This window comes from Trachemys scripta, chromosome 13 (assembly GCF_013100865.1).
Source record: "Trachemys scripta elegans isolate TJP31775 chromosome 13, CAS_Tse_1.0, whole genome shotgun sequence".
In the NCBI taxonomy this organism is placed as follows: domain Eukaryota; kingdom Metazoa; phylum Chordata; order Testudines; family Emydidae; genus Trachemys; species Trachemys scripta.
This window is the reverse complement of record NC_048310.1, coordinates 21621812-21648810: the sequence shown is the minus strand read 5'-3', so window position 1 is coordinate 21648810 and position 26999 is coordinate 21621812. Positions and strand designations below refer to the sequence as shown.

At 41.0% G+C, this 26999-nt stretch overlaps 1 protein-coding gene across 2 annotated transcripts; it reads right to left on the bottom strand.

Annotated features, from left to right (window-relative positions):
* Nucleotides 1-6486: 6486 nt before the first annotated feature.
* Nucleotides 6487-26762, bottom strand: SLC7A9 (solute carrier family 7 member 9). Of its 2 annotated transcripts, none has more exons than XM_034788854.1 (13): nucleotides 26567-26762; nucleotides 25395-25542; nucleotides 21235-21382; nucleotides 19627-19869; nucleotides 18454-18579; nucleotides 18030-18129; nucleotides 15334-15378; nucleotides 12412-12535; nucleotides 11008-11111; nucleotides 10083-10179; nucleotides 9079-9228; nucleotides 8146-8320; nucleotides 6487-6752 (listed from the first exon to the last, which is right to left on the bottom strand). In XM_034788854.1, exons 2-13 carry the CDS (start codon nucleotides 25497-25499, stop codon nucleotides 6688-6690), a joined length of 1482 nt encoding a protein of 493 aa, XP_034644745.1. In that variant the 5' UTR covers nucleotides 25500-25542; nucleotides 26567-26762; the 3' UTR covers nucleotides 6487-6687. The 2 variants fall into 2 exon arrangements, with proteins under 2 accessions (XP_034644745.1, XP_034644744.1); XM_034788853.1 differs by having other exon boundaries at nucleotides 25395-25523; nucleotides 26567-26741.
* Between the last annotated feature and the right edge of the window lie 237 nt (nucleotides 26763-26999).

Below are 26999 nucleotides of genomic sequence, written 5' to 3'. Positions count from 1 at the left end.
CCGCTGTCAACGGATCCCCGGTCCAGGGGCAAGCCCCCACTCGGACCCCCACAGTCACCGCCTGGATGGTACCGCTCACAGTCGAGGGAAGGTTCCCGTCGCCGTTCTCTGCACAATGACCATCCCACGCGCAGCCCGTGCCGGTCCCCGTCAACCCCCACGAGGTTGTCTGGCTGTGTGCCAACCAGCAGGGGTTCCAGGCACCGCTCTGCCTCGAGGGAACGTAGACCTCCCGATGAGTGTGCCCGGCCGAGACCGGGACAGATGGCACCGGAGGTCATTATCTCCAAGAAGCTGTTGTGGCCCCTCATGGTACGGATGTCAACGCCGCTCTCTCTCTTCATCCTGTTCGAGGGCAGTGCTCCCACAGCCCCAGGCGTCAATCACCAGCACGCCGCCGTTGTGGATCCGCCCATCAGAGCCGTTCGCAGAGCAGCTGCTACAGACAGTACTCCCGCTTCTGCACGGCGGGATCACGGTCTCGTGTTCGGCACCATTCCCAACGCTGTCATTCGGCCCTGTCCCGGGATAGCGGTGGATTGTATGCCAGCCCGGCCTCCTGTCGAAGTCAACAGTTGGTGGACCAGGCGAGTCAGGCAGGGCAGTCCGCTCTGATGGTGCCACAGCAGGTGCAGTGGCACTGGGCTCCCTGGCCAGCACCATGATACCAATGGGTCCCGACAAAGCCACCCTGTGGTGGCTCACGTGGTGGCCAGAGCCTCAGAAAGACCATCGGCCTCCCTCAGCCTCCCAGAAAAGGGTCAGCGGTGTGCTCATTCCCTAGTCCCACACTTAGAAGGGGACCAAGTGATGGGACCTGCGGCACTGGTGGGGACGCAGAGCACTGCACCCCCTTCTTCATCCTCTCCTGATGAGGCTAATGGCCCCTCCTCCTCCCATCCCACAGGAGGACACGAAAGCCCACCAGGAGTTGTTGAAAAGGGTGGCATCAAGCCTCAACCTACAAGCTGAGAACGGGGAGGAACCCTCGGATTCCCTCTTCAGTGTCCTCTCGGCTTCAGCACTGGCCAGGGTGGCTCTCCCACTCCATGAAGGGGTGGCAAAGATCTCAAACTCCCTGTGGCAAACCCCGGCTTCCTTGCTCCCCATCTCTAAGAGGGCAGAACGGAAGTATTTTGTGCCTGCCAAGGGTCACGAATATCTGTATATCCCCCCCTCCACCCCCAACTCTCTAGTGGTCGAGGTGGTCAACCTGTTCTTACTTCTAAGAATAAGGACTCAAGGAGACTAGATTTATTCGGTAGAAAAATGTATTCGTCCTTGAGCTTCCAACTGAGGGTGGCTAGCCACCAAGCCCTGCTGGGTAGATACGACTATAATTTGTGGGGTTCAGTGCCCAAATTTGCGGACTCCCTCCAGGAGCGTGATAAGCAGGAGTTTAAGGCTCTGGTTGAGGAGGGCATGGCTGCCGCTAGGGCGGCCCTTCATGCAGCCGCGATACAGCTGCACGGTCTATGGCCTCCGCTGTGTCCATGAGGAGAGCGTCGTGGCTCCAGCTGTCTGGGTTGTCCAGCGAGGCACAGAACTCCTTGTCCCAGCCAGGACCAAGTTCAAACCGTAGCAAACTCCCAGTCAGGCCACTCCAGATACCAGCCCCCTTATAAAAAAAAAATCAAAGGACTATAAAAAGCGCCCACAAAAGGCAATCCCGACCTGTGCCCCAGCCTGGGCCCTCTTAGGGCAAGCAGGCGGGTAAGTGCCAGTTTTGATGGGACGCCCAGGGATGACTTACCAGTTCGTGCCAGGGATCCACTGGACCTTCCCTTCTCCAACCACCTATGTACTTTCCTCCTGAAGGCTAAAGGGGGGCTCAGGCCCATCCTGGACCTGCGAGGCCTGAACCAGTACATGGTAAAGCTCAAGTTTTGCATGGTCTCTCTAGTCTCCATCATCCCCTCCCTCGAGACTGGTACACCGCCCTCGATCTACAGGACACATACTTCCACATTCATATATTCAAGGGCCACAGGCATTTTCTCTGCTTCACGATAGGGCAGGAGCACTACCAGTTCACTGTCCTCCCGTTTGGCCTATTGATGACTCCCTGAGCCTTCACAAAGTGTATGTCTGTGGTAGTGGTCTACCTCAGGTGTCGGGGGGGGGGGGGGGGGGGGGGGGGGGCGGAGTCCAGATCTTTTCCTACCTCGATGACTGGCTGGTCAAGGGCAGCTGCAGGTCACAGGTACAGGATCACATAACACTTCTGTCCACATGCACCACACTGGGGATGCTGGTAAACAACACCAAGTCCACATTGGTACCGGTGCAATGCATAGAGTTCATTGGGACAATTCTGGACGTGACATCACCAGAGCCTCCCTCCCACCAGACAGATTTGAAACCCTAAGGGAGCTCATTGGCGTGGTCACAAGGTTTCGCGTGATGACTGCCAGAGCATGCCTCCAACTGCGTGCACGTACGTGATTCATCACACTAGATTCAGGATGTGGCCTCTTCAGCTTTGGTTGGCCTCGGTATTCTCTCAGTCCAGAGACAGTATGGACCAAGTCCTCACTGTGCCCAAACCTGTAATAGCCTCCCTATGCTGGTGGTCCTCCCTAGGGAACATGCTCCAAGGGGTCCCGTTTAGGGGCTGGTCCCCGACTGTGGAGTTGGTGTCCGATGTGTTGGACCTGGGGTGGGGAGCCTATGTGGGAAACCTCCAGACCCAAGGTCTGTGGTCTGTGCAGGACCCAGCCCTGCACATAAATGTCAAGGAGCTCAGGGCAGTCCGTCTAGCCTGCGTGGCTTTTCACTCGTGCCTAGCGATGAGTGGTCAGGGTTCTCATGGACAACACGGACTTGATGTTCTACATCAACAGGCAAAGCAGGGTCTGCTTCTCAGCCCTCTTACAGGAAGCCCTCAGGCTGTGGGGCTTCTGCATAGCCCATGATATCTACTTGGAAGCCCACCATCTACTGGGCATTCAAAACTCTTGGGCGGATCGGCTGAGCCAGGACTTCTCCTCTCAGCACAAATGGTCGCTGCACCCGGAGGTGGTGCACAGGATTTTCCAAATGTGGGGCATTCCCCAAGTGGACTTGTTCATGACCCACAGGTGTCACTGCTTCTGCTCCAGGGGAGGGTTGGGCATGGGCGTGATATCCGATGCCTCCTTCTGTCCTAGTTGGTCAGTTTTTCTATGTCTTTCCCCCAATTCCACTGATCGGCAAGGTCTTGGAAAAGATAAAGATGGATAGGGCCCATGTCCTTCTGATCGCCCTGGCATGGCCCAGGCAGCATTGGTACGGGACTCTCACGAGCTTGGCAGTTGCCCCGCTGTGGCCGTTGCCTGCCAGCCCACCCGGACCCGCTCTCCCAAGACCAAGGTTGCCTCCTCCACCCCAACCTAGCAGCCCTCCACCTCACGGCTAGGCTGCTCAATGGTTAGGCCGTGAGGAGAGGACTTGAAAGGAGTTCAGTGTGTCCTCCTGGAGAGCAGGAGGCCCTCCATGTGTCAGGCCTACCTGGTGAAATGGTCTCGTTTTTCCCCAGTGGGTTGCTGATTGGGGTGTCTCGCCAGTGGCTGCTCCGATCCAGCTTATACTAGACTACCTCTTTCATCTTAGAGCCCAGGGCCTAGCGCCCTTGTACATCAAGGTGCACCTGGCAGCCATATCGGCCTTCCATCCGCCAGTGCAGGGCCAGACAATATTCTCTCATGCCATGACTGGTCAATTTCTTAAGGGCTTGGATCGCCTCTTTCTGTATGTTAGCTCCCATTCCCCCAGTGGGACCTGAACTTGGTGCTGGCCAGGCTAACTGGACCTCCATTTGATCCGCTTTCTACATGCTCCTGGTCACACCTCTCATGGAAAGTAGCCTTTCTGGTGGCGATCACGTCTGCTAGACGGGTCTCGGAGCTCCGGGCCCTGACCTCCAAACGCCCGTACACGGTGTTCCATAAGGATATGGTCCAGCTCCGCCCATGCTCTTCGTTCCTCCCTAAGGTGGTCTCCACCTATCATATGGGCCAGGGCATTTTCCTGACAGTGCTCTCTCCCAAACCCCATGTGTCCAGTGAGGAGCGCCGCCTCCACATGTTGGATGTGAGACGGGCTCTGACTTTTTACCTGGAATGTACAAAGCTGTTTAGGAAGTCTTCACAATTGTTCATCGCCACGGCTGAACGCATGAAAGGTTGGCTGATCTCCTCTCAGCGGCTCTCCAACTGGATCACTTTGTGTATCCATTCCCCCGCCACCGATTGTGAGAGCACACTTGACTAGGGCGCAAGCCTCATCGGCTGCCTTTCTGGCCCATGTTCCTGTTCAGGACGTCTGTAGAGCTGCACATGGTCATCGGTCCACACGTTCACCTCGCATTATGCGATCATCTCCCAAACCAGGGAGGACGCCGGGTTCAGCAGGGCAGTGCTCTGTCCCGAGTGTCTGTGACCTCCTACCCACCTCCAACAGATATAGCTTGGAATCACCTATTGTGGAATGCACATGAGCAATCACTCGAAGAAGAAAAGACAGATGTGTTGCTCATGTCCATTCCACATCCTGCCTTCCTTCCCCACTGTCGGAGTTGTTTGGCAAGAAGGAACTGAAGGTAGGGGGAGCACCCAGCGCCCCTTATACCGCGCCATAGCGGTGCCACTCCAGGGGTCGCTAGGGGCGCTCCCCTACAGGTACTGCTAAAGGAAAAACTTCCGGCACCAGTGCACATGGCGAGCATGCACACCTATTGTGGAATGGACGTGAGCAACACATCTCGAAGAACACCAGTTACGGAAAGGTAACGGTCTTTTCCTGCATCAAGTCTGCATACGAAAGTTTCAGCCACACCACCTGTATTGGTGCGAGTTCATTCTGTGAGAGTGTAAGCTATGTCAATAGTGTTCTTAAGTGATGTTTCAATATTGGATATTTGTAGGGTTTCCACATGGTCATGGATGCATACTTTTTTGAACCATTATGCCATTATTGTGGGATCCAGAGCTGATGCAAACTTTGGGAAGGTGGTCCTGCAGTCCCTGTTTAAATAGGATCTGCAGGAAGTGGGATTAAGTCTGTTTACAAGTCATGGAAGTGAAATACATGGCCGCATCTAATCGAAAAAGAAAAGGTTACATACTGTAACTGTAAAAAGAACAGGAGATACAGACTAACACGGCTGTTACTCTGAAACCTGTCATACTGTAACTGTGGTTCTCCAAGATGTGATGCAGATGTGTATTCCATGACCTACCATCTGCCCCCTCTGTATCGGAGTCTAGTCTCTGGGCATTTGGTGCGAAAGAACTGAGGGGGATCAGGGCGGCACTGCCTCATACAGCTAGAGATGGAGCTATGGCCACGAGGCGCAAGTACCACCCCTTTATGGTACTGTTAGGCAAAATTCTCCAGCTCTGGTGTGCTGAGCTTGCATTCACCTGAATCACATCTCAAAGAACCACATTTACAGTACATAATCCTTTCTTCTTGTACGAACCCCTGTTCTTTCTTTGGTCAGGGAGTGGGGTAGTGGCGGACCACAATCTGCTTCTGGGCCTCCAGTTCTGCAGTCTCCTGCTGCAATTACTTTGGATGCCATCGTTTTCAGGTGTATGTTTGTGTGGAGGGGGGAGCCTCTTCTGTCAGGACTGCTGATTCCCCCTGAAGAATACCAGTTACTTAGTCTTTTGAAACAGAGACATTGGCTTGGCCCTCAGACTCTAGATTAGCGTGTAAAAATCCACTGTGACAGCTGAGCCTACATCAACTGTCAGAGGAGCACCCTCAGTCCTCTGCTCCTAAGGGAAGCTTTAGCACTCTGCTCTTGGGCAGAAATTAACTTGCCTTCTCTCAGACTGTTTTCTTTGCCAATCCTTATCTCAAGGGAAATGGAGTTTGCAGCTAGATGTATACATCTCACTTAGTCGTTGGTGGAACACTCTCTCAATGGATTTGTTCGCCTACAGGTACCTAACCTCCCCAGCTGCTGCTTCCCACTCTTCTGATCCTGTGGCCATGAGATGGGATGCCTTTTCCTGGGATTGGAGTAAGGCGTTTAGATATGTGTTCCCTCCTATTCTCTTACTGCATTTCTTGCATTGTCTGCTTACTGTTCCATACTTCCAGCAGGATGGAAGGAAAGGGAAACAATCAACAAAGGAAATTTACTCACTAGTTAAGAGTTTTCCAGTGCATGCCTACAACCCTCACTTTCTGTTTTCCTTGTCTTTTCTTCTGGGGATTTCCAGTTTTTGACTGACCTGACAGGTTGAGGTTGGAGTCAGCCTAATATGCACGTAGGCTTTCACTATGCTTTGCCTCTGTTTTTCCTGATAGATCATGCTATAAATCCTTTCATCAGGATGGCAGAAGAGGAACTGACAAACTCATTTACTGGTGAATGAATTTCTCTTTATTCACCACTCCTATAGCTGAAAATAGTTCCTATTGTGTATGTGCAATCTGCTAATCATATTAGCAGAGTAGCAGTCAAAACAATGAAGCCATCCAGATCTAGATAGAATTCCATGCACAGAAAATGTCTGTTTCTCATGTTCTTAAGATAATATTGAAAACATACTTATAAATTATAATTGTTGCAAAAATAAAACGGCACATCAGGATGAAAAAGTCTGAATTTAGCAAGCATAAACATTTAAACTATTCAAGCTGCCTCACAAACATTATAGTACTTAAAAATAGACTACTGGAAATCAAATCTTTTTATTCAGGAACTTTCTCTGGTGGAACAACTTCTAGAAGCATCTGAAGGTACATGGTGATGGGCCCTGAAAATAAGTTATTGTGGTTAGAGATGTTTAACACAAGTTTTAAAAGGCCTTTGGCAATGTTAACTATATAGTTTAATTCAAGTTTACACCATTTCAATAACTCAAATGCTTATGCATGTAACATTACACTATTTTCCCCACTCTACAGACGGGGAAGACAAAACTTGCCTATGACCAAAGAGTAAATTGGTAGCAGATTTGGGACATAGGTTCTGAAACTGCAGCACCCCCTGGCTTGAAGTGGTTTCCATCATATACAGGGTTTACAGTTTGGTTCAATGGCTCTTAGCACCCCCATGTACAAATTGTTCCAGCACCCCTGATTTGGGATGTGAATTCAGAAATTCCAGGCTCCCAGTTTTATGCTCATTATAGTAGACTACACTGCCTTTCATAATGTAATATAAAGTAGCTTTAGTTTTGTGGGCAGATGGATTTTTTTTTGTAAGGAATACCAATAATGTGGGATTTATATCCTTTTAGAACCAGTCCAACTTTCCCTTTCAGTAGTGTCTCATTGCATCTTCCATCTCCCCCAGAAAATAGTTAGGAATTGTACTTTTAAAGAAGACTGTAAGTCACTTCATAAACAGACCTGTAAGGGCACTGCTAAAACATAATCATTTTCCTCTCACTTGCGCACACTGGAAGTTTGAATGCATGGTAGCAGGGTCCACATGTCCAATCAGTGCATGGCAAACTAGTGCACTGTATATTTACGTCTCAGCTTGCTGCACACTAATCCTCTGTACACAAGCCCTAAGGCTGTCATTTTAGTTTCCCTTTCATGCTGTTAATTTTGTCTTTGTTAGACTGATTGTGAAGATACTAAATCTTGAAAGAGATCTGAGTGCAAGGTAAGTGCCAGAACAGAAAATAGCTAGGTGTATTTAAAGTCACTTCAGTTACTGGCTAGGGAATTTCCAATTTATTTCGACTTCTAAATTACCCAGGAGAATTGAACGGTTCAAAATTTCACCTTAAATAAAAACGAGTTAAAAGGATATTGCCAGTGGAAACTTACGGTAAGCTATTTTATATAGCCTTTGCACTGACACACTGGTATGTATCACTTTTCTTCAAAGCATTTTATGAACTAAATCTCATCAGATTTTATGTTATCTCAATTTGTACACAGGAAAAAACTGAAGCAAAGATGTAATGTGCTAAAGAGCTTGAATTAGAATTCAATAGCTCCTAGCAATTTTTGCTATGCTTATATCAAAAGATCATGCCTTTTTCTCAATGTAAGTTAGATGTGATGGTTGACTATAACGAGAATTTTTACTCAGGGGAGAAAGGAGTGGTTGCTACATCTTAGAGTATCCTGTTGTATGCCTTATTTAATGGAAATCGTTGTTTGCAAATCACCTGTAATATATATACTTACTTGATATTTTTTGAGCCCAGTTGAATTTAAAATGAATGAAAAGGACATAAAATATAAGTCCTCCAAGCATAAATAAAACACAGTAGAGATATGCCCATTCAGGTTCACTGATGATTGGTGCCAAAACTAGTAAAATGGAGACTATTGTCACTAAGATGGGAATGACGATAGGTATCTGTAATAGACAAAGCATAAAAGTATTGAGCGAATTCTGTGGCCATTTTTTCTTCATATTGCATACATTTAGTACATAGCTTGTTGAATGTGAGAAGTTATCTTTACCTCGTTTCTGATATTTTTTAAAAAATATTCAGAAGAGAGTTCAGGAAATTAGTGAAATGGTTGAGAGGCTCAGCAGCAGCAGAGGGTCAGTTTGGCTATGTCACAGACCAAGACCACTCTGGCTATGCTATTGGTCCCAATGCTAGAACTGTAATGAATTCATTGTAAATCATAAACCTGAACGTCAGTAGGATGAACTCTCCAGAAGGGTCCTGCCACCAACTCATTCTGACCTATCATGGTCACTCTGGTTGCAGCTTCCCTCCCCTTCTTCATTATCTGCAGCTAGATTTCTTTCCTTTTTCCCTCACCCTTTCACTATGGCAGGCAGCAGAGGTGTGTCAGTATGGACAAGATGCTAAGACCAGTACTTCTCTGACCCTCTGCCTGTCTCTCTGTTCATTCTCAGGGGAACAGAAAAAGGAACTATACTAAGTAGTAGTTTCCTGGGACAAAATGATCTTCAAAGGAAAGGGATCAACTTCTCCAGTATGTTTTTCAATATTCCAAACTCCCTGGACAAGTCCATGCCTTCTTGTTAATGGGGGTGGAGGAATACCAGTAGTGGAGAGCCACTTTTCTTACCATCCTGAGGTCCATGATTGGTTCATTTTTATTATGTTTAGAAATGTGTTCTAGTACTGAACTTACCTTGATTGGTCTTTTGAGCTCTTTTCTTGTAAATCTCATAACTATGAGTGCAAATACAGTCAAACCATAAAATATCCAGACGGCAAAACTAAAGTAGTTTATGAGTGTATTAATGTCTCCAGGGATGATATAAATAATAGCAATGGCACCCTAAAAATAAAATATGAAAATTAATGTGGACTTGATAAGACAGTCGGTGTAGCAAGGAAGAATGCACATTCACTTTTATGGAGGGCACAGTTTTACATTCAAACTGATCCCATACGCAATGAGTGTATGTGTTTTTGCTCTGCTTTCTGGTGAAGATTCAGCAAAAATTCAGCATACTTGGTACCCTTTCCTGAGAATGGCCTGATCCTGCAAACATATGTGCTTAATTTTGAGTATGAGTAATCCCATTAAAGTCATGCTTGAAGTTCAGTATGTGCATAAGTGCTTGCAAGATATGGAACACAATACAAATCTTCTTTCCTGCTTGTATAAACCTACTTGCTAAGCATGATGAAGTGTTTGTATTGATGCATATATACATAACGAATCTGTCAAATTTATGACACCTATTTTACAGGCCATGAATGTTTGCAGGAGAAAAAATTCCTAGATTTCTTGTATTCACAGAAACCCTGCAGTGAGCCAGTTTGACCATCAAGATAATTTTACTCTACATAGCTGATTTTCATTGTCAGTACCCTACTTCTTTCCTAAAACTGAAAGAGTTGCATTTTAACATTCCAATTCTATGAACTTTAAAACACGGAGAATCTGCATCTGGTATGGAGTTAGATTCAAGTTGATCTGTTTTTATTACATAGTCTTTCTGATGTATAAAAGAATATTTCAGCTATTTCCCTGTATATGTAACTACATGTGCATGAAAGTATGTGTAGGGATAGCATGTTGAGATCACCATTGTGTCATTTGAAGAGCCAATGTAACTTCACATCTGAGTATTTTAGATTTTTTTAGCTGAAAGTTTTATTTCTTTGCTTAGCATTCATACTTACATAAAATATGATAGCAGGTGCTGGGGTGAAACGTTTAACACTAATGTAAGACAGCACCTTTAGCATGTGCCCTTCACGACCTGCTACATAAACAAGTCTGACAAAACAAAAACACATTAAGCTGGTTAGTGGGGCATCTACACAGATTCAAGTGGTTCTATTTTTCAGATATCTCCAAATACTCAATATTCTTCACAGAGTGCCATTTAACTATTCTCTCTCTCTCTCTCTCTCTCTCTCTCTCTGTGTGTGTGTGTGTGTGTGTGTGTGTGTGTGTGTGTGTGTGTGTATATATATATATAATATAGGCTATATCTATATATGCTTCTCAAGTGCATCAAGCCTAATTTAATATTTGCTTGAGTGTAGGGAACAATCACACTGGTTGTGGAGGAGGAATTATAACTGCTTTCAAAACAAGTGCCTAACTCCATTGAGCACAAAAGTGAAACTGGTTAATTAATTCAGAGAAAACCATTGTTTTCCTCTCCCTTAAAAAAAATTCATCACAACACTTTCAGCACAAATGTAATTTCACATTGTATGATTTTAGGGATTTAGAAACCTTGAAGTATGAGGTTTTGCAAACCTCTCAAATACTTGTACACGCACAAAACTAGTTAAAGTTATAACCTCTTTAATTTTTCATTTTCAGGTGACTGTTTATTTTTAAAGAATTGTTTTTTTTAGCTGAAAGAAGCCTGTACTTGTTTACAGGCATTTTAGGAAAATGTTTAATCTCTTATTTTCTAGCTTTCTCAACCTTTCATAGCTACTGGTCCTTGCTGAGGATGGGCTACATGACTAAGTTTGCAGGTATTTTGTTCAATCACTTGTTTAAATTGAACCCTAGACTTAGAAGACATTATATAACTTCTTTCTGTAAATTCAATCATGTATTCTGCTATTTAGAGTTAAAATTTACCTTCCAGCAGTAAAACAGGTCCCATTGGCTGCTCCAATTGTAGAAAATGCCACAAAGAGAGGAACTATCCAAGAAGCTGGATAAAGGACCCGATCACCAAATGTCTGGGACCAGAGGATTAAAATAGACATATTAATATAACATCTATCATTTTTCCACTTTGTAGTGTGTCCACTGGTAGGAACCAATCAGATATACAGTAAATGATCTTTAAAAATATATTTTACCTTTCAAAAAATCTATATTAATATAATTTTACATAGCTTGCTTTTATCCCAAATTATTTTGCAAACTATATACAATAATTACTTCACCTACCATTCTAATGAAAGAACCTTGAGACTACAACACAATAGTTGTGTTGCTATGACCCAATGCCACTATACAGCAATTTAAGACAAGAATCTAAGAGCATCACATCCAACTGAAAGTAGAGGGAATTTAGATACTGAACATGTCAAATTGGAATCTGATCAAGATACCAGCACTAACATCCTTACTTTTGCTAAAAGTGGCATGGGAACTTAAATATAGGTGAGTCTCAGGGCCTCTCTTATGTGTCTTATTACCAATGCCCGCTATCACTCCTTCCTAAGTACCCTATGTTTTCTGGGTAACCTGCCATCCTGCCCTGACCTTGCTTAGCTTTTGAGATCAAATGAGATATTTCTGCATGCTTATATGCTCAGTGTTGATGCAGTTTGATCAATTTAATAGTAGCTGATGTAATACCATTGATATAATTTAATAATATGTTGATAGGGACACTCAAGACTAGTAATCCTAAAATCAGATTACCTAGCTGCGTTTTAAGTAAAGTATGCATGCACATTGCATCAATCTCTGCTCTGCAGCCATTTTTGTGAGTAGGCAGGATATTGAAATATACCAGAATCCAGCTCTCTAAAAGCAAGAGTCTATTTGCCTGTACAACGTTCATTGGTACATGAAGTATTTCTGCATGGATGCTCCTCTTCACTGTGCTGTGCATGCAGAATGCAGCGTGTCATGAATTGTTTATTTTCCCCCCCATCCCCGAACTAATGTAGAGATGGATACAACCAGGGATTCCGATGTTTACCAGTGAAAATAATTGTCATGTCCCCCTCACTAAGCATTGTGGAATGAAAGCATCACTAAACTGCAAATACACTGAAGATTTCCTGTAGAAGATAAGATGTCTCATGCATACTAAATTTTCACTTTCTACAAACTAATTTCAAAAAGATACTTTTACCTCTGTGACATAATTAAAATATTGATAGAGTTAAATGTACAATGGTACTGAAAAATTCTTTCCTGAAAGCCAAGAAAGTTAGGATTTTTTTATGATTTGGACTCAGCCCTGCAACAAAAATAGTGTCTCACTTGGTACTTCTAATCACAAAATGAAAAGTGGCTTACCACAGCGACCGCCTGGGATTGCAGAAGTTCTGTTGAAGTCATTATTGTGAAATATGAAATATTAATCAGAACATAGCAAACTGAAACCAATGGGATTCCAATGATTATAGAAAGTGGTAGATTTCTACAGAATGTAAAAACATAGTATCAGCATTTCTAAACCACTAGGCAGTTTTATTATAATGGACTGTAGGCTCTTTCCTGTTTTAGTTCAAATTTAGGATTCTTAAAGAATCACAGATATCTTAACTAGTAAATATTGTATATGAATCATTGTGTTAAGACTGAAGGATCGCTGTTCAGGACAATCATGTTTTTAGGAATTCAGTACCTGTGTTACTTATGCTATCATGGGTGATTAAAATTGAAAGAATTTTTAAAATTTAAATTCCTTTTTCAACATTTATGCTGTTTGTTCTCATTTTTCACTAAGCTGAGTAAAGTGAAATTACAGTTGGGTATTCCTGGTGCATGTACTTTCTAGTTCTCATGTAATAACATAGTAGCTATTCACTCATGGGATTGATGCAAAGGTGAGTCACAACTTCATACAAACTGGATCTGACTGTACCTGACCCACGTGTATCTGGCATAGCAGATCAATGCTCTGTGTGCTCTGACTAGAACAATATGTTATATTTACTGGATTTTCGCAGCTGCCGGGGAATGGGTAAATCCCCAGCCCGCCCTGTTTTTGTTTCCATTTAACAACAAACATTTTTGTTCCTCTTACAACTTGATAAAATTTGTTTTTACAAATTCTACATTCACAGGTATTCCTTTTTGCAGCCAGTACCTCAAGTAATTCATACTGATGGCTCCTCCTCTTTCCACAGGTGATTGGCAGGCAGCTGATGAGTCAGAAGAAAAGGAGAGTCCCCTTCCACAAGGGCAGAGTAGTGCTACTGTGCATTGAGCCTAGTTTCTGTTTCGCCTCTTGCATGAGGAGCATGATGTGCAGCTGCTAGCAGGGACTTTTTTTCTTAGGAAGATGCATGCAAAACCATGGGTAAAAATTAGACCTTATCAGCTGTTCTTTTTGCAGTGGCCAGTAAGCAGATACAGAAGGACCTATGGCCTGAAATGCCCGGGCATGTATCTCTTCCACCTCAAGACCCAGCTGACTGCTGAGTCTAATAATACAGACCTCTGCTACTTTTTTCATAAACAGGTGGTCTCTTATTTCTGACTCAGCTCACAGAAATAAAAGTAAAGCCCTCCATGTTGGCCTGTCCTGGCATCACAAGCACATGAGTTTTTCCCCACATTCAGACATCCTGCTGCTGGCTCCCCTCTGATGGTGCCTGTGCCTTCATTAATCTAGAGCTCGCTTGGAAGCCAAAGTCCACAGCTGCTGCCTCTCTCACTTGACCTAACTGCAGAGGTCAGTCCCTCTCTAAGACCACAAGAACAAGAATCCCTGTGGAAAGTGGCCACTCTTTGAAGCCTGAAAGTTCTTCCTTTCCAAAGGAGTTCCCTACCCCCTCAAAAATCTTGACTTCCCAGGCATGTCTCAAAAGGAAAGGATCCTGCACGTACTCGCCCAGGTTCAAGCATTTACATAGGGAGGATAATATTCAATCAACTGATTACCACTGAGACTGTTTTATAGTGCAAAAATGCAAAGCATCTTGAAAATCATCGATTTCTCGGTGGATTCAACAAAGTAAAAGCTCATCAAGACCAAGGGACAGGCTCCCTCTTAGGCAGGAAAATTGGGGAGGAGGAAGCCTCTGTAAACAAGATTTACATGATCATCTGGAAGTGCACTTAAAGTTTAGTAAGCATATGGATGTTGTTGCCTTATCTAATGCAAATTTTGGCTGACACATTCTAAATTCAACAATCCCGTTTAATCTGGTATATTTTTAAAGAGTCTTGGCACAGAGGTTTTTTCCATCCTAGTTCAGCTGATTGGTACTGACATTTGAGTCCACTCATATGGATTACTGGGGCTACTTGCTGCAGAAAAGGGATTTGTTCCCTATCTGTAAAATTGGTCTCTGGGAGAGTAGCTCCAGTAGTCCATATGCCCACCTAGTTATTATTGTTCCACATAGATGGTGTTGGATGATAACCAGTTCTGTTAGTGAATTAATTCTAGGGGAGTCACTCTCCTGGTTCTTCTGTGTGTACTAGCAGCAGTGACTTCTTGTGGTGGGAGCCTCTTCTTTTTCTGTACTGGCTGCCTGCCTGTCAATCACCTGTGAAGAGAAGTCAGGGTTACTAGACTTACACTTTGAGAAACCCATTTTACAGGTTGGGAAGAAATCTATTTTTTTAAATTGTCATTAATGTAATTATTGTGCGCTCTTAAGATTTTCTAGAAGAGACTAGGAAAATAGGAAGCTTGATGTATGTGTCTCTAGGCCTGCAATTACTTCTGAATGAACTTTTGGTAGTTTCTCTTGACTTTAGCACACAACTTCTCACTCCTAATGGGAATTGTGTATGCACATTGAAGGGAATGATATAGTCTGTATTCAGGCAATTTTCTATACTCTAGAGGGGTTTTCCCCACTATTTATTTCTATAATAATAAGATTGAAACCTCCCTGACATCCGGGTGGATGCTAATCAAAAATTAAAGACTCTATTAAATCCAAAGTAGCAGTCAGCAAGGGGATGGAAAAGAATTAATTAGCATGCATTCTCTGTACTCGTTGCATTGTAAAGTCATGGAAATGAATAATTAATAATAATTAATTAGAGATGATTCACAAGTATACAGTAATCAGTGTAAAAAACAGAATAAATGCTAATGAAATTATTCCTTTGTGAACAAGCACCAAAACTTCTTAGTGCCCAGTTCTTAACCAGAGGGAGAGTAAAATATGCAGCTGCTATTAAGCCTTCTAATCTGATTGTGGCATTAGAAATTGTGCCTTTCTTGTTTTCTAGGTTATCTTTTGGTTGTCTTACCTGTAAGGATTTTTAAGTTCTTCTGTAATGTAGTTGAGTTGATTCCTGCAAAAAATCCATTAGCAGAAGGTTATTCGTAATCAGATCCTGAAATGCCAAATTACTTGTCAGGTCTTTATTTCTGACATCACTGTTGCTGCTATTCAACCTCTAACAAGAAAAAAAATGTAGACCAGGTAAGCTCCTTAACTTAACCAAAGCATATGACATGGAATTAGATCTGGGTTCTATACCCAGATCTGCCTCTGTTTCATTATATGTCACTGGACAAGTCCCTTAATCTCTCTGTGCCTCACTTTTCTCATCTGTAATATGAGATGAATAATGTCAATGACATTGCAAGGTTTAGGGGTTTGGATTTTTTTGTAAGTACTTTGAGTAGAAGGGGCTGTAGCACAGTGTGGTGTTAAAGTGTATTGCTCAGGTAATGTGTAATTGCCAAAGTGTAAGAATCTAGCTACAGTACTGCCAATACGTCAGATAGACAAATTGCTTGGATTAATGGCAGGTTTTCAACAAAGCTCACATGCCACAAGGCTGCTTGTGACCTCCACAAGTTCTGGAAAACGTGAATCTTTTCTAATAAAAACATTTGTACACCAGCTACAAACTTTAGTGCTAGGGTGACCATATTTCCCAAAGGGAAAATGGGATACCGCCAGCTGTTTGCCCGACCCCCGCGTGGGGCTAGCATCTCCACTTCCCCCTCTGCATGTTCCTCTGCACCGCACCCCACTTTTTTGACAAAAGTGAGCATTTCTCCTGTTTGCTCTTACTAACCGATCGAGACAACAAGAGCAAATGGGACAAATGCCCACTTTTGCACACCAAAAAAAAAAAAGTTGGAACAGCCAGGACAGGGCTTAAAAAGGAATTTATGGCCACCCTACTTAGTGCCTTTAGTGCAAATACTATCATTTAGCAATTAAATAATGCAAGTTATATAATCTCTTATCCACAAGGCTTTCATGAAAACTTGTATAAAGTTTTTGCAACCACCAGAATGACAAATTTAAAATACTCATTTTCATTAGACTGTTATTTTTAAACTAGACTGTTTTATGCTCATAATTGTAGAGGATTGACACACGTGTGGTTTTTTTATGCTTCTGTGATTGATAGAAATGTGAAAGGAGTTGACAGTTATCTACAGATATTAGAGACCAATTTTCAAACCTGAGTGGCTAAAATTAAACATTCAATTCAATATTTAGGCATCTAAATAAGCTTTAGGCAGTTAGCTAAATAACTGATAAATAACCTGACTTTAGGCATTTGAGTTTGAAAACTGAACCTTGAAAGATTAAGGTCAATATGCAGCAAAGTATTTAAGCATGTGCTTAAAGTTAGACACATGAGTAGTCCCTTACTCTGGTGCTTAAAATTAAGTATGTGCTTAATTACCTTGTTGAATAGGGAGCTAAATAAAGACTTTTCAAGGCTGAGTGACAACAGTATTGATGTGTCATAGCTGAGTCAAGAAAAACAAAGCCTGCATTTTTGTAAGGTCCCTGAAGTGGAGGTAGCCCAAACTGATGCCCCAATCCTGCAAGGTGAATCATGCGCACAGACCCCTGCTCTCCTATGGTTTTCCTTGCAGGATCAAGGTCTGAAATGTGTAAACCCCTTCCTAGAAATCAAAGGAGATGAAAATGTATCCATATTGTTTTAATATTAAACTTAATATTGTTTAATTAAATATATTCAGAAAGTGTAGACTTCTTGGGTGGTTAAAATAATTAAGTATTGGGAAATACTATTCTGTAGTTTTCTGTTGGATTGTAAAGAAATAATTTTATGAAATAAATCTATAAGCATTCAAATTTAATATATTTTAAACATAAAGCAGTCACTTTTAGCTAGGGCTTTGGAGTTCAGTGGGTAAACAGATGTGGGAATATGGAAATATTGTTTTGGACACTGGAGGGGCTCCCTTTTTTTTGTTTAATACAAGAGAAATGGAACATGAAGTAAATAGTAATAAAAGATGAACCACATGGGCTGAAAAATCCAATGTATTTTTCCCTAGTTCATATCAAGAACGTATATATACACAGTCTATAAATATATCCATAGCCACATATATATTTGGCACTAATAGATTGCCCATATTGGCAATTGTTACAGAGGCGCTGAGGACATGAAAATCTGTACAGATGGTCCCACCAGAGCAGGATTGAAGCCGTGTATAGAAGCTTGCACTATGTGCTACTCAGGATATATCTGTTCATTGAATTAAAAGAAGATTCAGTCTCAAGTGCTAATCAGTCTGACATATTTCTTGAATACTAAAATTCACACAACTTCAGAAAAATGTTTTGTATGTGATGCTAGAGTGAGGAGGTTAAAAACAAACTAACTTCCAAGTGATATTAGGGCAATGGCTCAAATTTCTGAATGGAAAGAATGTAACTTTATGGTCCTACACCAGCTTCATCCCCACAGTATCTGAGCACCTTACACCACGTATCCTCTTGTGGTCCAGTCGGGTATCTTCCCCCTAGGGCATGGTGCTTTGTTTGGTTTTATTTTAAGGTGGTAGTGCTCTTTTTCCAATGCTCTCTACAATTATTCTCCATAACAAGAAGTCAAACTTCAACTTTCCCAAATAAGACGTTTAGGTGAGTTTTACAAGAAGAGATAAAATCTGTTAGACTCTTAAATAGTAATTAATAACAGTAATAAAAAAATCTTACCATCCATCATAGGCCCAGAGTCCATTATAAAATGCCAAACTGATAGAACCAGCAGAAATTTTAGCATCATTGAAAGAGTTTTTAAAATTTTCTGTTTTTCCTGCAAATGAAACAATTGATACTGAACTATGCTGAGGCAAAATGAAACAATCACCACTGAATGAAAGCAACATTTCATGATCAAATTTTATTTTGTATAGCACTTTGACAGTTAAAGTGAACACTTAAATAGTAATTTTTTCCTAAAAGACAACAGGGCAGTCAACGGGATCTGGTATCAAAAACATATTAAATTAGAATAATCTGATCATTGCTTGTTTGCTTTGTTTTTCAGTGAATGATCCAGTAGCAAGTCATGGCAGAAACAAAAGTACTCTCTAAGTTACTATCTTTGTAAATCTAAAACCAACAAAAATTAAATTACCTTGTGCAAGGAGAACAATTCCACTTACAATAATGATTATGACAATGATCATTTTAGCAGCAGTGAAAAAATTCTGAACATAGCTCCCCAACTTCACACTCAGTGAATTCACTGTGGTAATAATCACTAGGGGAAATAAAGATTATATTTTTCAGTTTAAATGCCATAAATCATAGCACTATAATAATTGAGTTTAAAGACACATTCACAATATAATTTTTTATCTTCGGTTCAGACATCCAAATATGTATATCTTATTTCTTATATTGATTTGTAAATTCCATGTAATTATTACAATTTCCTGCATTTGATGGATTGTTCTAAAGAATGAGAACAATTTTCTGAAACTGAGGATTTCTTGACAATCTCTCTTGAAAAATATTTTTAAAAGTTGGGATAACTTTGGGATCTATTTTTAAAAGTTGGGATCTAGAACAGTGGTTCCCAAACCAGTGTTCCGCCGCTTGTGCAGAGAAAGCCCCTGGCGGGCTGGGCCGGTTTACCTGCCGCATCCGCAGGTTCGGCCGATTGCGGCTCCCAGTGGCCGTGGTTCGCTGCTCCAGGCCAATGGGAGCTGCTGGAAGTGGCAGCCAGTGCGTTCCTTGGCCTGTGCTGCTTCCAGCAGCTCCCATTGGCCTGGAGCAGCGAACCGCGGCCACTGGGAGACGCTATTGGCCGAACCTGCGGACGCAGCAAGTAAACCGGTCTGGCCCGCCAGGGGTTTTCCCTGCACAAGCGGCAGAACAAGTTTGGGAACCACTGATCTAGAAAATATAAGCTTGGACCATTTTTTTCTTTTCATTCTTTCCTAGAGATACACATGCTTCTTAGCTCATTCTCGTAATAGGGTGTATAGATAACTGTATAAGGAAGAAACCTGATTGTTCAGATCTTCTAACCCTAGAAGTGAAGCTTCCTTTAAGTTAAACTCACCCTTTCTATCAGCGTTATGAGAGACATTAGATATATTAGGTATCAGTCATCAAGTCTAGCCCTCTTCCAATGCAAAATTGTTCCCACTAATACAGTTTTCTGTATGGTATTCTAGTGATTTATGCATACTAGGTTTTAATATTTAAGAGATGAGGCTCCTCCTACTTTCCTGGAAAAAATAATTCATGAACGCTACACAGTTTCATAACTCAGTCCCATTTAAAAAAAAAAAGATCTTACCAATGGCAGCTGCTGCAAGACACTTAATGACTACTACGGGTGGATCACAGCCTGGATAAAAAGGAGCTGAAGCATATTCTGCGAAGCTGAGACAAATGATAGCAAATGAACTGGGTTTGATGACCAATAAACTAGTCCAGGAAAACAAATATGCTGGAATAGGACCAAATGCTTCCATAAGGTAAGGATATTCTCCCCCTGATTTTGCAATCATTGTGCCTAGCTCAGCAAAACATAGTGCACCTGAACAAAAAGAAATGGAGTTAATAGTCAAGTGCTTTTAGTTCATACACTTCTTTAAGCTATGTTTGGTTTTAATTAGCTCATTAAATGTTATAATTAATATAAAATTAAGGAAATGGCTATAAACACATGCTATATTTCATTATATTTGTATAACATCATAAGTAAATAGTGACTGAATTTTTAAAAAATTATAATTTGCCAAAGGCAGTTCCATAAGTTAGAAAATTATTGGAAACTAACAAGTTACTGATTAGATCTTATAATTATGAGTGCCTAATTTGAGACTATTTTTGCAGACTCAGTTTGTAAACAATTCTTGCTAACTTAACTATGTTTAGTTGCTTAGAACTGAATGCAATATTCCAGACACAAGTGCCTCCAGACTATATAGAGGAGAGAGTTTTACTTCCTCACTCCATGATGTCTGTATAATTAGTTTAAAATTGCATTGTATTTTTTGCTTATTTATTGCATTACAATCTCATGGCTAATTTGCTTTACATTATAACAAACTCATTTTAAATTGTTACATACTCAGAATTTTAATCTATAACATGACTTACTCCTAACGTATTCTTTTGGATTAATTCCTTGTTTTTTAAACCCTTTATTATATTGGACTTTCAGGTAGTTTAAGATATTTTTGGCAAATATTTCTATTTTAGTTTTCTGTTTAGAAACTCAGAATTCTATTCGGAAACAGCAGACTAAAGGAAAACTGCATTCAGTACTGGCTCAGTAGTTTGAAAACTCGGGGAAAAAAGCAGCACAAGTCACAAAGCACAATGAGGAGTTGCTTTCAAATACAATTGGCATTTCTGAGCTTATTGCTCATGGATGGCAACTTGCTGAAAGTTGCATCACTTTTGCTCAGAGCCCAACAATAAGAAACTATAAATTTATGTCCAGTTTTAATGTTTAACATTTTATGTAAATATTACCTGTTTAAGGCCAAAATTCAAAAACTAGCCTCTAATTTTGCACCTGCAAACAAGGCTTTGTACAATGAAATTGTGGAGGTAGGTATGCACTGTGGGCCTACTTCTGCTCCCATTGAAATTACTGGGTTATTTTGTCATTGACTTCAATGGGAGCAGAATATGTCTTGTTTGTGCTCCCATTTGGTGGGATATGCAAAATAGGAGGCTATATCTAAAGGTCAAGTGAAAATTTGACTTGTACAGTTTTCTTCTAATACTTAATGTTCTTTAAACTGCTTAATTTGTGGCAAGTTTTTGCCCAACCACTGAGCACAGTGGCTGGCTAGCATTTTGGTTTGATGTGAGCAGAACCATCTAATTTTCATAATGGAATACAAGAGTAAATCTGGAAATATAAAGACTTTTCCTTTCTTTTGCTTACCTAATGTAGAAAGAATTCCGCAGGCTGCCCAGATGACTAAACAAGGCCCCACAGCTCCAACATTGGCAAGTACCGACTTTGGAGAAATAAAGATGCCTGAGCCAATAACGGTACCAACAATAACGCAGATCCCACTGATCAGGCCCACCTTGAAATAATGAGATATTCCAGTAAGGTAACAATATTAACTTCTTGTGCTATTATGCTGTTAGATGAGAGAGAGAACTGTCACCATTAGTAATTTTTCTGGCATCACACATGCAGCTTCTGTTTATTGATCTATTGATAGACATGCACACAACTTAACTGCATATCTGCTATTTTTAAGACGTGTTCACATGCCATAATACAGCATAATGGCCACGTTTCTCAAAAACACAATTAATATGACCTGGTGTATCTAAAGATACAATAAACTGAAATGGCAAAAGACAACAGTAGACCTCAATGATTGTTGGCAAATATTCATAGGCCATAGATCACTGCTATGCAAAATAGTTTTGAATTTATTCATCAGGCTTGTGTTTTTAGAATAGTCCTGAAATTGCTTCTGTATTTTGAGATGCTTTTTGTTTTAAACATTACATATGTTGTACTCTGTTTCCTAGTAGAAAGCACACATCACATTGATAGTTGTCAGCATTCACTGTAGAAAAACAGGGCCATGCTGAGGGAAAATAAAAAATTAGAGAGTTGTGCTCAGTTGATGAGTGTAATTAATTAGTTACTAGTTTGTGGAATCAGAAACCTACATGGTTAAAATTCTAAGAAGCCTGATCAGATCCTGATCAGACAAGACATAGATATTAGTTTTGGACAGTGGAATTTACTAACTTTGCTCTCATTTGATAGCAGAGAGGGCACTATAAGGGCAGGTCAACGTAGAAGTAAATATTTGAAATATTAACTATTATATGATCTTTTCCTTGCCCCATGACTACTGGTTGCTTTATTGACAAGGAGACAAGCAGAGGCAGAGCCTGGCTAATATAGGTTTCCCCCTCCCATGGAAATTTGATAATTTGTCATCATTCTAACTATTTCACAGCAGATAATTATGGTAGAAACATGGGACTGTGAGCACATCTTAAGCTGAGTGCCACTACATTTCTCTACAGTCTGATCTGTCCATTGAACACAATGCACAGCAATCTTATTCCTGATATCCATAGTTGCTACTTTCAGACCAAGAATATGTTCGGTCATAATTGGGTAGGATTCCATTTAGTTTCTGTATCTTGATCATGCTATTGAAGTGGAAGATTTTTACTCATTTGGATTTTGGCCAGAGTCAACAGTTTTGGTGGATAGTTAAGGAACATGCAGTCCTAACATACTGTTCCAGCATGCCTGTTTCATGATGTTCAGGGCCAAAAAAACTCTTTGCAATCCTGTTAATAGAAGACAAAGTGAATGGAAATAAGTGAGAACAAAATGCTATTACAGTTTTAATTATATTGTTACTGTTTGCAATAAAAAGCCGTTTGTGAGATCCTGTGATGTGTTCCAAATATTAAACAGACATACTGGCCAATACTGAATTTTTCTCACATTGCAGTATTTCAGGATTATCTCTGGTTCTAACAACTGACAGTCTATAATTAACTTAAGGATAATGATTACAGTGCATTTTGCTTATGTGTTTGCAGCATTAAAACTGAACCTATTAACTGCATAAGTTACAGCTTACAGTGTGCCATGCATTCACCTTTATCCTTACTAACTGCAGTTATATCTTCAGTGTGGAGCAGAACAAACAGATATATATATTCCTATCTCTAAAAGAGCACCTCCATGTCTGTTTGTCATGTGAAACTTATTGCACACCAACTATTAAATGATTTAAGCACTGTTTGGAGTATTCTAATATACATCATCAATTTGTAACCATTGACACTAGAAAAATGTGTGAGTTGAATACTGTGGTTTCTGTATTAGTGTGCAGCTTCCTGGTGTTTGAAGCAAATAGCCATACCTTTGCTAAATGCTAATCTTGCTTGAAGGATGCAAGTTGCACGGTACCAGGCTTGTTACACGTTTAAGGGTCTGATCTTGCAAAGTACTGAGTGCCCTCAACTCCTATGAAGTAGACAATGGAAGTTGAACTTACTCAGCACCTGGCCAGTAAGGATTCAGAAAATGAAAGATTCAGTTCCACTGTGTGGTCCTGTAAGTGTTTTGGTATTCTGTGCTGAAAATCTGATCCCTGTAAGGAGTTTCCAAAATACTCTTCAGTGACTCTCAGCTGATAAGAACTCAAAATGGCTGCTAAATAAAGAATTACACCCTTTTCTTGTTCCATGTGGGGTCTCTCTCCTCCCTTTCGTGTTTATAGTGGAAGTTATGTACACACAAAATAGTGATGATTAGAACAGTTTTCTTCATCATGTTGGAGGTGCTCTTTCTTACTCTAAAGTGGCCTGAGATACAAGTGTAGATTAAGATTAAATGTGACCCTGAGCCACCAGAAGTTAAGGCACCCCCCAAAAATCAAATCTTCCCCATGGGATGGGCTTCTTCCACTTGCCCTGTTAGCCACCAATGGACTTTTGGTTTCTCATTGATATTTTGATGCCTCATGCTCCCTCCCACCACCAAACCTGGATTACAAACATCTCTCTCGCCTGTTGAGATCCATGAGATATTTGAGACGAGTCAGAGAAGCTTTTTTGAGAAATTGGAGGGGATATTGTAGTTTCCTCTCAATGGTTAGAGAACACAGTGTATAAATACATATTAATTGAAATAAGACTGCACTGAAAACATGTGAGCAGTGAAATTAATGAGAGCTTTACAAGTTAGAGAGGTGCGAGTGACAAAAATGTTGAATTCTCCGTTGTCTTCCATAATGTTCTGGGATATTCTCTATGGCTTTGGCTATTTAAGATTCTCACAAATGAGGATGAGGAACTGTGATACATGACAGTATGGGTAACATTTTCAAAAGCAACTAATGGAGTTAGAAAGGCCTAAGCCTACTGAAAGTCCAGGGGACTTAGGCCTGGTCTATACTACCCGCCTGAATCGGCGGGTAGAAATCGACCTCTCGGGGATCGATTTATCGCGTCCCGTCGGGACGCGACAATCGATCCCCGAATCGGCGCTCTAACTCCACCAGCGGAGGTGGTAGTAAGCGCCGCCGACAAAAAGCGGCAGAAGTCGATTTTGCCGCCGTCCTCACAACGGGGTAAGTCGGCTGTAATACGTCGAATTCAGCTACACTATTCACGTAGCTGAATTTGCGTATCTTAAATCGACTCCCCGCTGTAGTGTAGATGTACCCTTAGGCTCCTAAGTGGCTTAGCCACTTTTGAAAAGTTTACCTTATATGTTACTGGATCTGTTGTGTGCCACTCACCAAATTTTTAAGTGGTTTTCAGACTTTGAGTTAGATAAACAACATTTTTTTCTTATAATCAATGGGAACTTTGATTTATGACTAGAGCTGAGACAACAATTTTTGAGACTTCAGAAGTTTTTCTGTTCCACATCAGACCCAAGACCTTAAACATTTTTTAGAGAGAAGAAGGGAGAAAGAGTCACCTAAATAGACAGTAGTCTGGGATGTGGGAGACCCAGTTTCGAGTCCCTTCTCTACTTGATTTGGAGCAGGGACATGAACCTGAGTCTCCTACAGATATGTGCCCTAAACACCAGGCTGTTCCGGGGTGTGTCTTTTTCAATCTCTTGTGTTGGTGTTGTTCCACTTCATATCAATAAATATTCATTGTGTCAGAGAAAGAACTACTATATAGTCAAATGACTAGAGCTTTCACCTGGGATATCCGAGAGACAGGTTCAAGTCTCCACTCCAGATCAGGAAGAGAGGGTATTTGAATCTGGGTCTCCCACATCCCAGATGAGTGCCCTAATCACTAGGCTATTGGCTATCCTGGGGTGTCTCTCCCCTATATGAGCTTGAGACAGTTTCCCAGCAAAAGTTTTATCAAAAATGGATACATTTCCGTGAAAAATTTTGGTTTTGATGAATCAGCATTTTCTGTCAGAAAATGTTGTGTTAGAAAATTCTCAACTAGTTCTACTTATTACTAACACAGAAATCAACCACAACCTCACTGAAATACTTGTGCTTCTCTGTTACATTTAGCATTGCTATACAACCCTCTGATTAAGGTAAATATTTTAGAAAACATTCTTGCCTCTTTCTGAAGATTCATAGTTTTGGACTCTTTACTTTGGATGGATTGTTCATCTCTTTCCCTGTTAGTCTCTCCCTTTCTTTTTCTCACGTTTTCTTCACCCATTTGGCTTATTTGATGTTGAGATATCTATAGATATTAAACAGAACTAACAAATATTTAGCTTTATTTTACTATTATATACAATCAGATTAATATACAAATATGAATCTGAACATTTTACAAAAAATCTATTTTTCAGCATAGTAGTAAAAACTCATTTTTCAAAAGGGTTGATGCACAAACTTGTGTATATTGGTACATCTCCTTTTCACCTTCAATTACCACCATTAACAGTTAGATGCATAAATATTCATTTGTTCAAGAATCATGCTAATTGTATACTCAGACTAGGTATACAAATGTGGACTAGGTTGTTTCCCAGAATGTTTAAGTAACGCATTTTTAACTGATGCAGCAAGTGGCAATTTAGGAGAGATCAGATTCTGGTACTCCCAAACCTAGTCAAATAAAAATCTCATCTGATTCTAAATCTAAATTTCTGGAAACCAAAATGTTGAAGATAATTTTGCAGTTGTAATTTAATACATTTAGTTCATGATGTTTTAACTACCCACATTTCTTGGTCAATGTTTTGTATATGGTGAATAATACTACTTAGCAGTTCTGTAGTACTTTAAATATAGGGTGACCAGATGTCCCGATTTTATAGGGACAGTCCTGATATTTGGGGCTTTGTCTTATATAGGCACCTATTACAGCTCCCCCTCCCTTCCCCCCCGTCCTGATTTTTTTACACTTGCTGTCTGGTCACCCTATTTAAATGTTCAAAAGACTGTGCCAGTAGTAACTACTTCAGCTCAATGATCCAAAAAAGTTTTTCATGAGAAGGTATTAGAAATCAAAATAATGCCTCTGCATGTGATTACCTATAGCAGCAATGTCTGTTAAGAAACGCTTTGTCTGCTAACCTGATGGTCTAGTTAAAAAAAGCTCCAAATAAGTGTAATTGACCGAATGAAATAGTCAGGCTTCAGTGAAAATGTTGCCTGCATAAGGATTGCAGGACTTGGGCCATCAGATTTTATTGCAATTCTGTGCCTTACTCCCTACCTGAGAGAGAACTTTATTGAGAATATTAGTCTAAAACATTGTTAGCAATGTTTACTTACCTTATTTCTTTATATTTGTTTGTCATAAATCTGGCCCCAGAGCTCTTTGTGTAATGTGTTTCTTCACCGCTCCAGTTAGATTTAAGATTTAATCAGCAGGGAATGTCCATGTCTGAAGGCTGAATATCAGAAGAGGAAGAATCTTAAGTACAGAGGTTATAGAAGGTAATTATTAAACAAATGTGTAGCCAAGAAGCTTTGAGATATGAATCCAAGGTAAACCAACAACCCAATTAGTTTATTTGTAAAAACCTCATTGGTTTGATCCATTTCTATGTACAAATTGTTTCTATTAATGTTTTGCCAGCATCTAAGTATTTTATTACATAGTGAGAATGACCTGAGATTCTGGTAAATTAAGGTTGTTTGTTTTTTTTAAAGTGTCAAGGTCTTTCTAATTCATAAACTTTGGGGAAAGAAAACTTTGGAAGTG